General features: G+C 47.8%; 1 protein-coding gene across 1 annotated transcript; it reads right to left on the minus strand.

Moving 5' to 3' along the window:
• Window positions 1–3,134: 3,134 nt before the first annotated feature.
• NDN (necdin, MAGE family member) lies at window positions 3,135–4,813 on the minus strand. Its single transcript, XM_004617497.2, has one exon. It carries the CDS (start codon window positions 4,676–4,678, stop codon window positions 3,764–3,766), a length of 915 nt encoding a protein of 304 aa, XP_004617554.2. The 5' UTR covers window positions 4,679–4,813; the 3' UTR covers window positions 3,135–3,763.
• Window positions 4,814–13,887: the final 9,074 nt, after the last annotated feature.

A 13,887-nucleotide genomic window follows, 5' to 3' on the forward strand; every position in this document is an offset into this window, starting at 1 on the left:
ATTCATGCATAGAGACTCTCTTCCCAGTCCTCCTAACTTTTCTGTTTCCTCTACACTGCATGGACTGATTATTGCTATTTTCCCCATGAGGCTGAATAGGTCTTCTATAATATTTGTGTTTCTTCCGTCATATAACAAATTCTTATAGGCACCTATATTTATCAGTCCCTAAATTAGGTGTCAAGGAACGGACTGGAGCGATAGCCCAGTGTTTGCCTTGCATGCAACCGACCCGGGTTCGATTCTTCCGTCCCTCTCAGAGAGCCCAGAAAGCTACCAAGAGTATCCTGCCCATACAGTAGAGCCTGGCAAACTACCCGAGGCATATTGAATATGCCAATAACAGTAACAACAAGTCTCACAATGGAGACGTTACTGATGCCAGCTCGAGCAAATCAATGAACAATGGGATTACACTGCAGTGCTAATCCTTTTTTTTTTCCTTTTTGGGTCACACTTGGCGATGCACAGGGGTTACTCCTGGCTCTGCACTCAGGAATTACTCCTGGCGGTGCTCAGGGGACCATATGGGATGCTGGGAATCGAAACCGGGTTGGCCCCAGGCAAAGCAAACACCCTACCCGCTATGCTATCGCTCCAGCCCCAACAGTTCTAATCTTTTGGTATCAACCAAGTGGAAAAACAGATTGCGTAAATATGTTTATATCGAGGAAAAAGTTTCAGGTGCTACCAGAGGTACTGGCATGAGGGATATCACTGGGTTTGGAGTCCCAGAGAGCATTCTTACTGGAAGGAGGGTCACAAGGAGGTCAGGTAACGTTCAGAGTGGATGGGGTAATGCAAGACTTTCCAAGGAAAGGAAGTACTAGCTACATAACAAGCTAATTGAAAACATTTCTTTCCTATTTCGTAATGATCCTATATACAAAGGTCGGCCGTTCTTCTTTCTGATTAGTGGCAAATCTCAGTATTTGTATTTTCCTGCATTCCTACTAGAATGTGGCTCTCTATTTTGTGAATGTACAAAGACTGTTTGCCCTTCAAGACTTTAGTAAAATGAAGTTAATTACAGTGAAATATGTCTGTGCTTGGGAGGAGAAAAAAAAAAGGAGTGAGGTTCCAGCTGGCAGGAGAAATGGAAAGGAAACATCACATTGGGGGAGAAAAAATCACTTTCTAGGCCCTGGCGTTCTGGGCCTCTCACAGAATGGTCTGACTGGAACACCCAGGGTCTGTGGACCCCTCCATGGGTGACCTTCTGAAATATATTTCCACTGCATCTGTTCCCAACTCAGGGAGAAAACCCCGAAGTGCCTCCCTCTCTGTGTCCAGAGCTGCTGTTCCCTTGGGACCAGGTGTCATGAATTAACCATACCACATATGGACCACCTCTTTCTCTAGCTCTGCCGGCCTCCTGACTTGCAGGATTGGGGAGGTGGGGAGTTTTATTTTGTGGGTTCCAGCACGCCTCTGGGATCCAGGCCAGTGTGGTATGGGCGAATGAGTGGCAGCTTTTTCTCCCCAATGCTGGAGCAGAAAGCAAGTTATTGGGGTGGGCGGAAAAGTGAGGGGGGCAGGCTTCCTCAAGACCTCAGGGGTGAAGAAAAAGTGTGCCCAGGGTGGGAGCTGCGGCACGTGGCCGAGTTGACAAACAGGAACATATCAGGCCAGTGGAGAAAGTGACCACCACCAGCACCTTGCTGTGTGGTCCTGCACCAGAAATGGAACATCCTGGAAAGTCCCGCAAGGAAAAAATTTAAAGGGGCAGTGCTCTTTTAATCTGAAAGTGCTTGGGAGAGACAGAAGTCAAACTTGGTAACAATTCTGCAATTCCTGGGCAGTCATTTTGATTCTGGAGAAGAGACGTGGCGTGTGGGGGGGGTAGGGGGGATAGTGGGGGTCTCAGAGTTAGGGTAGTCTGTCCCAGGAATGGCAGGCGTGTCCATCTGCTCCCCGGTTGAGGTGCCAGCTCACCAGAAATGGACTGAATTGGGATAAATTCTTTCTCACCTGAGCCTTCTGCAGTATTTTTCACAGCTTCCCCCTCCATGTCAACAAGAACTGGGGATACTGCCTCCCAGTTCGGATTATACACCCCTGCCCCAGTGCAGCCTCAGTTTACCTCTTTGAGAGGGCTGTGATGAGACTCTTAGGTTTCCTGGAAGGAAGGTCTGGCTTTGACCCAACTTGATAACAATTTCTGGTCTTCCAAAAAGCCTTTCTCCCCTTTCCCTAATCAAAAGCCTCATGGCTTATCTGCACTCATTACCCCCCTCCCCCACTCCTGTCCTCATCCCATTTAGCCTTGTGAGGGGTTCCTCAGTGGCCCATTCCAAGAACTGCCCGTGGCGGGTGGCGGATGTGCCCACTCTCCCCCCCAAGCCCCTCCAAGTGCATCTCTCCCGGTCTTGTTCCAACAGCATCGCTGGTCAGATGCCTACTTGAGTTCAGGTTTTGAACCTTAGCTTCCCTGCTGCGCCAGGAACGAAGCGAATTTTAACTCATTGGTTTAATCTAAAGATGATGGCTTTCTCTATTAAAATAAAATCTCTCGGGATATTGTGTGTTGGGGTAAAGAGCTAAGCACAAACCCTGAAATAGAGTATTTTAGAAAGACACTTAAAGGTAAGAGTCTGTGGGACTTAAGAGACTCTGAATTGGTTTTGTTGGGGTCCAATTTCCAATTCCTGAGGTGTATGGGAACATTAATTATCTACTTTGTCCCTGCATTACCTCCACCATGCAGAAGCAATAAATGCCTGCCTCTTCAGGCTGTCCTGAGGATTAAGTAAGAGGAGAAAATGCACATAAAGGGCTTAGGACAAAGCCTCAGTCTGAGTGCCCACAAAAGACAGCTATTAATTAATAAAATTAGAAATGTAAGAAAGGAAATGAAACGCGAACAGTTAATTCTACTGATGTGATTCTGAGAAATTTGGCTTTGGCTTTTATACTTTTCCTTATTTGTCAAAGTCTTGAACATGTGACTTACATTAAAAAAAAAAAACCACCCTGAACTTCCCACATTTCTGAGTAATGGTGCAGCGCTGTGATCCCCACCCAGCCCAGACACAGTTCCAAGGGTGCATTCTGTAGAGAATTCTTTGTTTCATTCCCCAGCCCCAACCACTTTTTTTTATTAAAGAAAAGGATAAAGTACACTTTTCAAAAAATGATTGTATCACAAGAATCTTTAATGTTGATTTCCAAGTTTACTCATGGTGGGGTTGTATTTGTAAAGTGTGCCAAGTACCCACATCGAGACTGCTTCACTCCGCACAGATGTTCCAGCGGCCCAACAAGTTCACAAAGAATGGGGGTGGGGGGTTGCTTGGCCTTGCCAGGGGCTAGGCCAGTTTTGCTGGGCAAGTCCTTCCAAACTCCCTTCCCAACTCCCCAGGCGCCCTCCGCCCCAACACCCACGATCCGTCCCGTATAAAAGAAGTAGATGGAAATTTTCTCAATGTGTTTCTTTCGGGGTTAGCACATCTCTGGTACAAAAGGAGAAAACAGAAACCAGAAACTCATAAAACTTCAAGAGAGATACAGAAGCGAAAAAAGCACCGACGGGTGGAGGGTGGGGGCCAGACTTAGAAATGCACATGCATAAGTCGTACATACTACCGAGACAGGGTGGAAAGGAATCAACAACATCGCCTGGGAAGGTAGAAAAGCACGGGGCACTGGAAACTTCCAAAGTTAACATGTGAAATACTGCACTGCCAGGCCCGCGGACTCGAAACCACCCACCCCTCCCGCGCGCGCTGCGGCGCGGGTCGGGGAGCCGGCGGCGCGCACCTGGCTAATCCTCCGGGCCGCTGCGGGGGCAGTGGGCCGGGGACTGGGCCTCCCGCAGCGCCCGGGCCTCCTCCAGGGCCTCCCGGTAGCGGGACGGCCAGGCCTGGGGGTCCTTCTTAAAGACCCGGGCCAGGAACTCCATGATCTGCAGCTTGGTGATCTCGCGGCTGGCGCGGGGGCCCCAGAAGAACTCGTACTCGGGGGGCTCCACGTGGGGCACGCGCTGGTACTTCAGGTAGTTCTGCTGCACGAACTCCTGCGTGATGAGCTTGCGCACGTCGCCGAAGGTCGAGTGCTTCTTCCAGGGCCGCAGCCCCAGGATGCGCAGCACGTTCCACACGGCGCTCTCGCGCGCGCCGCGGCCCTTCACGTAGATGAGGCTGAGGATCATGAGCAGCAGGCCGGTCATGGGCATGCGGTTGCCCAGCGCCACGCGCTCCAGCTCGGCGGGCGCCAGAGCCTTGACCAGCGCGAACTCCATGGTGTGCAGGCTGCTGAGGCGCAGGTGCAGCCCGAAGACGCGCGCCAGGATGAGGCTGGTGCGCCGCAGGATGCTGCGGCACCATTTCTTGTAGCTGCCGATGACGTCCTTCACCATGTCGGGGAACCAGATGACCATGCGCTTCTGGTCCTTCACCAGCACGTACCACATGAGCTCGTGCGCCTTCTGCACCAGCTGCGCGGGCGCCGGCGCGCCCGGCCCGGGCTGCGCGGCAACAGGGCCCTGCAGGGCGCGGCCTTCCCCGGCTGCGGCCGGCGGCGGGGCCTTGGGGTCCCCGTCCTCGGCGGCGGCCGGTGGCGGCGGCGGCGCGGCCCCGGGAGCCCCGTCCTGGGTGGCGGCCTGCGGGGTCTCCCCGGCAGGGCACTCGGCGTCGGCGTTGCCGGGGGGCTCGCGCGCGGCCTCACTGGGTTCCGACATGGCGGGCCGGGGGGCGCGGGGCAGGGCGGCCGGGCTGGGAGCTCGTGGCGCCGCCGCTCGCTCCGTGCTAGCCGGGAGAGGAAGTGGCGCGTCGCGGCCGCGCGGCGCCTTCCGCAGGGCCCGGGCGGGGCGGGGCGGCGCGGCCAGTGCGCGTGCGCGCGCGCGCGGCCCGGGGCGGGGCGCGGGGGACCCCCGGGACAGCCCCGCGCGCGGGCGGGGGCTGGGGGCGAACGCCTCGCGGCCCCAGCCCTATCCGCGGAGTCGCGCGCGCGCTCCCGAGCTCTGGGGGTGGACGTGGGGGAGGAGGAGCACTGGAGAAGGAGCAAGTCGAGGGAACCGCATGCTAACTTCCCTTCTGCCGCTGAGACGCTCGGATGCTGACGTCGGCGTTTTTCTTTTCTCCTGTTTTTGAGCCACACCCAGGAGTGGTTAGGACTTGTCCTGTCTCTGAGCTCAGGAATAACTCCTGGGGGCTTTCAGGGGACCATATGGGGTGTCTGGGATTAAGCCTGCATGCAAGGCATACGCCCTACCCACTGTACTATTACTCTAACCCTGACTTTTTCTTTTTCCCTTTTTCGTTTTTTTTGAGCCACGTCCTGAGGTTTAAGAGTGATAGCACAGAGGGTAGGGTGTTTGCCTTGCACGCAGCAGACTGGGTTCGATTCGTCTGTCCCTTTCGGAGAGCCCAGCAAGCTACCGAGAGTATCCCGACAACCCGGCAGAGCCTGGCAAGCTACCCCTGGTGTATTCGATATTCCAAAAACAGTAACACTAAATCTCACAATGGGGACATTACTGGTGTCCACTGGAGCAAATCGATGAACAACAGGACGACAGTGCTGCAGAGCCACGCCAAGCAGTGCTCAGGGCTTGCTCCTGGCTCAGAGCTCAGGAATTATACGTTTGAGGGACCCCATGGGACACCGCGGATTGAACCAGGTCGGCCGCGTACAAGGCAAGAATCTTACCTGCTGGACTCCAGCTCAGAGGCCAACTTTTTCTTTTGTTTATTAAGCTATACCCAGCTTACACCTGGCTCTGTGCTCAGGAATCATTCCTGGTGGTGCGCTGGTACCCTATGTGGGACCGGGGACCTAAAACTTTGTCAGCCACATGGAAGGCACATGCCCTACCCGCTGGCCTATTGCTCAGGCCCTCGGCTTTCTTTTGCGGGGAAGGTCCCAGCGGGTAGATTGCAAATCAAAGGAGAGATGAGTCGACGACAGGGATTCTGGATGCAGAGCCTGGTGGCCCAGAGAATGAAGGGGAGGATTGAAACAGAAGGCACAATCGGGGTGCTCAGAGAACGTTCAGGAACTTTGTAGAGCAGTCTGAGATAAGAATCCTAAAGCCCAACCAAGATCTGTATTGGGTCCCTAACAAGCAGACGGTTAAACCAGAGAAATGCGCATTCAGGACATGACTAGTGTCTGAATGTTCATGCATACACACTTAACTCTTCCCAGTAAGAACCCACCATCCATCCGTCCCATTTGTGACAGCATCCCCGGGTGCTTGCTCAGCACCTTCCAGCTGCCAGCGCCTCTGCTCAATTCCTGTGGAAAATTCACCTTCTCACAGCACCCCAACCCCAACACCCCAACACATCCCTAGTCTCCTCGCAGATTGGTGCACACAGCTACATGCCCCACACATCCAATAATCTTGGTCCAACAACCTGTGAGCGTTTGTGTTTCCCAGTGTGGAAAACAGGCCCATGTTGGGCCAAAACGAAGCGGATGTCCAAGGGTCAAAGGCATCTAGAAACATCTAGAAACAAAGGGCATCTGTAAACATGAGCCTCTTTGGTTCGAGCCCGTGTAATTTTTCCAGCCCCTCCTCGGCGTCCTCAGCAGCATTCTCCAGGCAGGCTGTGGTGACCTTGGATCCCAGCATAATTAAAATAGCTTCTTGACTGGGGTCTGTTCTGTTTCCTTATATCTAGTGCTTCCACTGACTCCTTAGCTCATCTTTTTCACACACGTTTCCTCCACATTAAATGCGGCTCTTCAGAACTTGTTTATGATCTTTGTGGTTTCTATCTATATCCTTAATTACAGAGTTGTGTCATTTCCAAAGGTGTTTTCATTAGGGTTTTTTTTTTTTTTGGCTTTTTGGTTCACACCTGGTGATTCCCAGGTGTTTTTCCTGGCTGTACCAGACTCAAGAATTACTCCTGGCAGTGCTCAGAGGACCCTATGGGATGCTGGGGATCAAATCCGGGTCAGCTGTGTGTGAGGCAAAAACTCTCCCCGCAGTGCTATCGCTTTGGTCCCTGTTTCACTATTCTGACAAATGTCTCTACTCAATTTATTGCGTTGCTCTTCTTAAATATAATATTTATTTCCTACATGTTTTGCCTCCATCAATTTTATACTCACCCCCCCTTTTATTTGGGTGTTTATTCTTTCCTAACTCTTTGGATTAACTGGTTCACTTGATGTATTTTTAATAATGAAAATGTTTGAGCCTATTATTTAAACTTCAGCTAAGCTTTGGCCATGTGCCACTATTTTTTTGTCACTGTGAGGTTATTAAAATTATATCCTCATAGTTCACCCTCCTACATTGAGTAGATTCATGGAATTAAATCACAAGCTTGGGCACAACAACTAGGAAAATATAAAAAACACTTCTATTAAAAACTTATGAAAGCAATCATAAAAGCACAATAATTATAAAATTATGTAAGCTCGTGCTGCAGTGAAACAGCAGCGTTCTTTGGGTTGCAGTCCTTCTGAGTTGACTGAACTTCATTCTGGTGAAGTGGTGAACAGCACCCTCCCCCACATCCCACCCCACTCACTTAACGCCCCTCACTAGGGGTCCTTTAAGAATGTACTGGGCTTGTTCCGGCTCCCATGAGGGTTGAAAGCCGGGAATGGTTGTACAAGTTTAAGACAGCGCCGGGGTAGCCTCCTTGTTCTGCTCGGCCTTCGAGCCCAACCAGGCTCCTGCAAAAATGATGTCATGGTCTTTCCAGGAAAAGGTCAGCTGAAGAGGCTCCACATCCCAGCAAGAGGAAAATTCACAGTGGGGGATGGGGAACAGAAACCCTCAGGATTGCCCTTCACACGTGGCAGTAGGTTCATCATGAGATTCCCATAGACCCACAACACAGACCTTGAGAAAGACAAGGGAAAGGACAGGCGACATGATAGGAAGGACAGGGAGGCCCGTTCTCAAGAGGCATCCTGACTGTGCTAAGTCAACGGAGCTTCCAAGGTGCCCTGGCAATGTTTGGGATCCGTTTGACCGCCTGCGATGGGTCTGCCCTATTGAATAGAAGCTGTGAGTTCTCTCAAAGTCAGAAGTTTCAAAACCAAAGCCTGAAGTTTTCAAACAATCTCCCCCACTCAAACAACAACAACAACAAAAACCCACACAGGGGTACGCTTTGGATCAAGCTTCTGTAAATAGAAGTTGCCGGGATACAGAAAGTCGATGGAGAAGTTTTCACTGAAAATATTCTGGTGCAGACAGTTCTGCTGGTGGGTTACTTCAAACTCTGTAATGTGGAACAGATTACACAGCTGTGGAATAGGCTGTTCTTGGCAGACTCGGGGCTAGGAGGGGAGGCTTGTCTTGGCACTGGTTTCCATAGTGAGTGGAGGAAGGGGGGTCCGCCACACAGCCTCCGGTGGGCAGGGTGCATGCTTTCAGAGCAGAGGCCCAGAGGCCCCAGATGAAATGTGAATCCTTCTGGCTCTTTCCTGTCCACACAAGCAGCACCCTCCACCTTGGAGCCCCTATACGGGGCCTCAAATGCCTCGCAGGCCAAGGAACGGAGACAGGGAATTCACATTAATATGTTCAGCAAATATTGAGCAATGTCTACCATATGCCTGAACATTTCTTTTTTTTTTTTTGCATTTTAGAAAAGTAACTCATTCCCGGGGGGGAGGGGGGACCAGTCACATCGGGATTGTTTGGCAGTCAAAGCGCTTTTTGCTAGGAAATAATAAAAGAGGGAGGACAGGAAATGCTGCTTTGCACAGTAGGAAGGCTGGGGGAGGCGAGGGGGATGGGGTGGAAGGGATTGACTTTGGTGTCCCATCCCCCTTCCAACCTCTCTTGGTCCCTCTGAACTGACCTGTCAAACCGACACCCCAGCACTCTGAAACCGGAGACATGCTAGCGGTGTCCAGGCCCCAGATGCAGCCTGCCTGGTCTCAGGGATCAATGGTGTCAGAAGTCTCTTTTAGAAAGGTCAACCGGAATCAGAGTTAAGACAAATTGGGGGCAGGTGGATGAGGAGAGGCAGAGACCAGCAAGGAGGCCACTGGCAAGAATCTGTCAGAGAGAGGATCATGCCTGGCATTTTCCCTTCATCCTGCATCTCCTTATTTAGCACTAGATTTCAGACACAGTGCCTGGGGCACATGATGCAGAGAGATAAGGTCTCTCTGTCATACGTAGTGAGGGGACCCAGGAGAGAATATATGAATCCTAAGCAAGAACAAAAATGAGCAACCTTAGTCATTACGGGTGATGTGCAGGGCAAAACCATCACACTGTGGCCACAAAGAGTGGATCCGAGGGAACCTGATAGCCTTAGGAGTTGAAGAAAGATTGGAGCAATCTGGGAAGGTGGAGAGAGAGACTGTGAATACCAGGGTCAACTGAACCTCTCTTGATTATGAGGGGGTCAAGTAGTGAGTGATGTGTAGGTAAGATATGGGGGCACCGCTCTGTGGACTCTAGGGAAAGATCTCTTGGAGGAAGAGAGAGAAGACATGCCCAGAAAATAATTAGATGTATAAGACTCAGAGAAGAGGTTTGGTTGGAAGAGAGACGCTTAGAAGGTCAACATTGTGAAAAGTATCACCCAGTAGAGTGTCTAGACTGATTTTGTGTTGTTTGTTAGGAGTGCAAAATACAATATGGCAGTCGCCACTTCCATTCTTTTTGTAAACACCTTATGAAAGAGCAAGGACGCTTTCCTGCAGAAAGGAGATCTTCCCCATATACGGCCGACAGTCCACTCATGGACAGTGCTCTCCCTACTCGGGAACTCTGAAAATCACAAGGAGAGAGTACTGTGGAAAGGCAGAATCCACCAACAGATTCTGGGCATTGGTGCTCTCTCTGCAGACTCACGATTCTCTCTCTGGATCTATTTCTGAACAGTCATTGCTTCGTTTTCAACCATCATTGTGAAGACAAATCCTGTTCAAACTGATCCTAGGCTCCAATATGTGGTTTACGATTATTTTCACATATTGCTTGATTTGATTTGCTGATTCTGCCTTCAGGATTGTGTGTGTGTATTTGTGTGTGCTTATGCATGCACATACATATACATGCTCAGGTTCATCATATATAGATCTGTGATCTTCTCTCTTTCTGTCTTTTTACTGTTTTTATCTGGTATTGCTATCATGGCATTATAGTCTCATAAAAGTCCTTGGAGAGCCTTTTCCCTCCCTCTTTTTTTTTAATGGAAGAAAATGTGTAGAATTGGTTTTATTTCTTCTTTAAATTTTTGGTAGAATTTTTCAGTGAAAGCATCAGTACATAGAAATGTATTTTCCACATGGGTTGTAACTCCAAATCCAATTTTTTAAATATCATATGATCTTCTTGGAGTTGAGTGTTTTGTTACTTTGTGTGTTTTTTTTAAGAGTTGGCCTATTTTTATGCAAGTAGGCAGTGTTTTAATTGATTTCCTCTTAGTGCTCAATTTTTCTTCTATATCTAGTCTTATACTCTTGTCTTCCACCCTTTCCTAGCCATAGGTATTTTTTCCCTGCATTCTCTTCATACTTGAAGAACTTCTAGGACAACTGAAAACTCTTGTGTCTGCCCTTTTCAGATGTATTTTTTTGTGGGAAAGACAACACCAAGTGGTTCTCAGGGCTTTCTCCTGGCTCTGTGCTCAGGAATCACTCCTTCAGTGCTCAGGGGACTATATGTGGTGCTGGGGCTTGAACTTAGGTTAGCCACGTGGAAGACAAATGCTCTACCTGCTGTATGACCTCTCCCATTTCTTTTTCAGACACTTTTGAGGGGTCTGTTTCTCAAAGATTCCTTACAAACAGAGGCTTTTTGACCTTCTGCCTTTGTCCTCTAATCTTGTCACCTTCTGTTCTCTTGTTTTTAAGGGGTGGGGGCATACCAGTGTGTCAGCCTTAATCCAGGATGTCACCATCCCTTCAGAGACACCTTTTCCATTTGAGGCAACAATTATCTCCCCAGGGATCAGGCTATGTATATATTTGGGAAGTGCATTTTAGTCTGCCACATAGATGAAAAACATGTCAAATTAGGCCAGATATTCCATAAATTTAAGGAGTAGAGACATAAATTAAGTATTTCTTGGAGCCAGAGAGATAGTACAAGATTAAGGCACTTGCCTTTCCTGTGACTGACCCTTGTTTAGATCCCCAGCAATGCATATGGTCCCCTATTCATTACTGGTCCTGATTTCTTAACACAGAATCAGAGTAGTTCCCAACAACTGCCTGATATAGCCTTAAGTAATTTTTAAATTAATTAATAAATTATTTTTTTCAGCCTCGAATTTGAATTTATTTAAACACCATGAATTACAAAGGTGTTCACAATACAATTGTTTCAGGTATTCAATATTCCAACATCAACCTCACCACCAACATAATTGTCTCTCCATAATGTCCCCAGGTTCCCACCTACCCTTCAAGCATGCTCTCTCACATTTTGTTGTTTGATACAACATATATCTCAAACTGGTGTTGTGAAAGTCATGGCCTGAGGAGTTACTGAGCTGGTAGGTGGGAATTTGGCTTTGTGTGTTATTTTCACTGATTGAGGCTTCTACTCAATTTTCCCATCTGATTTTGCTCTCCTTCTCCTGAGTTGTCAGCTCTGTGAAGCTTGGAGGTGTTACTTCAGGAGCTTTGGAGCTGGGTTGCTCAGCTGCTAGTGTCTCTCTGGCATCTCTGTGATATCAATCCTTCAGCTAGACCATTTCTCTAGCAGTGGCAGAAGCCCAATGTGGGTGGCTACGGGGTTTTTTGGCTTGTCTTTATTTAAACGCTTTGGTTTACAAAGTTGTTCATAATTTAGAGGTTTAGTGGTTAAAGTATACAATGTTCCAACACCAGTTACCCCCCCAGTGTGACCTTTACTCCACAATTGTCCTCAGTGTCCACTCCCCACCCCCAGCCTGCTCCCTTATTAGACAAAAATAATTTAGTTTATATTGCCTTTTACAACAAAGTGGCTAATGGAATTATTTTTAAAAATTCCTCGGTGAAAGAAAACTTGTGAAAATTGTTTTATCTCACCAGGGGTCATAAACTCCTTGTCTGAGGTTTTACTAAGCTGTTTGTTGCTAGTTGAGTCTTTCTGTTATTGTTTTGGTTTATTGGGCTAAGCTGGCTTCTATGCTACTTTCCCATCTAATTTTCGGTGCTCCTATTGGACTGTTACTACTGTGGAGTGTGGAGGTGTCACTCCAGGAGCTCTAGGATGTGTAGAATTGGGCCGATGAATCACATGATGATGGTGGCTGTGAGGCTGCCTGCCTGCACTCAGAGAAGACTCCAGGATTTTCATCCTGAAAACCAGTGAATCTGGAACTTTTGCTGGAATGGCATCTCTTCAGTGAAGCAGGGTTGTTGGCATAGCAGCAGCTGTGGGGCGTGGGTGTAGCTACCTTGTTAGGACAGGAACTTGGTCTGCCCGCCTTCCAAGGGTGCTCTAGGGTTTCCAACTAGGAAATCAGTGTACCTGTGAATTTTTACAGTTTGATTTGCTTCTCATTATTTGTTAATCTGTAGAGCTGGACTGATGAGTGTACAGAGCGGCAACTGTGAGATGTGGTTAAGAAGTGTTTCTGAAGAGGAGAAGTAATTACAGTAGAGAAAGAGAGGTAGAGAAGTAATCTGGTGTGCTTGAAGAGAATAGAATAATCGTAATAAAACCATTTATTTTCAGACAGTCATCCCATCGGAGTTGTGAATAAAAATATGATTTTAAAATAATGTAGATTAGCTTGAAACTTACAAGGAACTTTATGGAGTCCTTCACTTTAATAAGATGTGATAAAGCTAACAAAACCCAAGATAACTCTTAAATGCATGGTGTCCTATAGACAAATAATAGGATTTCCATAGGCTCCTTGTCTTAATATCATTAAATCTCATTGGCTTGGTTCGAATGTCTCCTAGAAAAGTGGCTTGAAATCCCACTGATAAGTCATGATATTACATTTGACTGCACACTTTTGGGATAAAGAAAGGTTCTTCATTTCACAAAGATGGGACCCCATTATATATTTTATTTCAGTGTCCTTTAATGTTAGAATGACAGCTACCACCTGTCCACACTGACTGCCAGGGATTAATTTTATTATTACATGATGATATGAGACAGAAACTAATTTTATAACCATGGTCTCTCTTGTTCACCTTTCCATTAAAGTTCTAGATAAAGAGATAGGTGTGTTCTGTTTTGCTTGCAACATGAGCCGTAATTTAATTTCAGTAGATCCACGTGAAATTAGTACAAACCCACAGGGGCCCAAATTAGACTTCCATGGCTTCAGATTCTGTTCCCATGGTCCTTTTGGGATAATTCATTAGAATGGTTCTCATAACTCACGGAAGAAGATGTACATGAGATTAGAGAAGAAACTTTTGGGGGGGCATCATATGTCACAGTGCTCAGGGCTTATTGCTAAGTCTGGGATACATCCAGTTGGTCCTCAGGGAACTGTGCATGTTACCAAGGACTGAACTAGTTTGGCTGTGTGCAAGACAAGTGCCAGACATAAGATTGTTTTGTTTTATTGGGAGAGATCCCCAAAGGCAAAATGTCTGCCTTCCTTTCATGGAATTCAGGTACACAACATTTAGGATCCATTGATGTAATTACTAACACACATGTAACACCTGAGTCTTGGTGCCCAGAGATCTTGTTATGTTACATTATAGACACAGATATTTGAATCACACCCCATGATTGAACTCAATCCCCTATTCATGTGATTGATCTTCCTAGTCAATCAGAAATCAATTTGAAATTATTTATCACTCACTGTGAATCACACCAGAAAGGATACCATTTTTTCCTTTATGTGTAACAGAGATCAAACTCAGGTCCTCCACATTTTTTAAATTGAATCACCATGTGGAAAGTTACAAAGCTTTCAGGCTTAAGTCTCAGTTATATAATGCTTGAACACCTATACCTTCACCAGTGCACATATTCCACCACCAAGA

Source organism: Sorex araneus, chromosome 6 (genome assembly GCF_027595985.1).
Source record: "Sorex araneus isolate mSorAra2 chromosome 6, mSorAra2.pri, whole genome shotgun sequence".
Taxonomy (NCBI): Eukaryota; Metazoa; Chordata; class Mammalia; order Eulipotyphla; family Soricidae; genus Sorex; species Sorex araneus.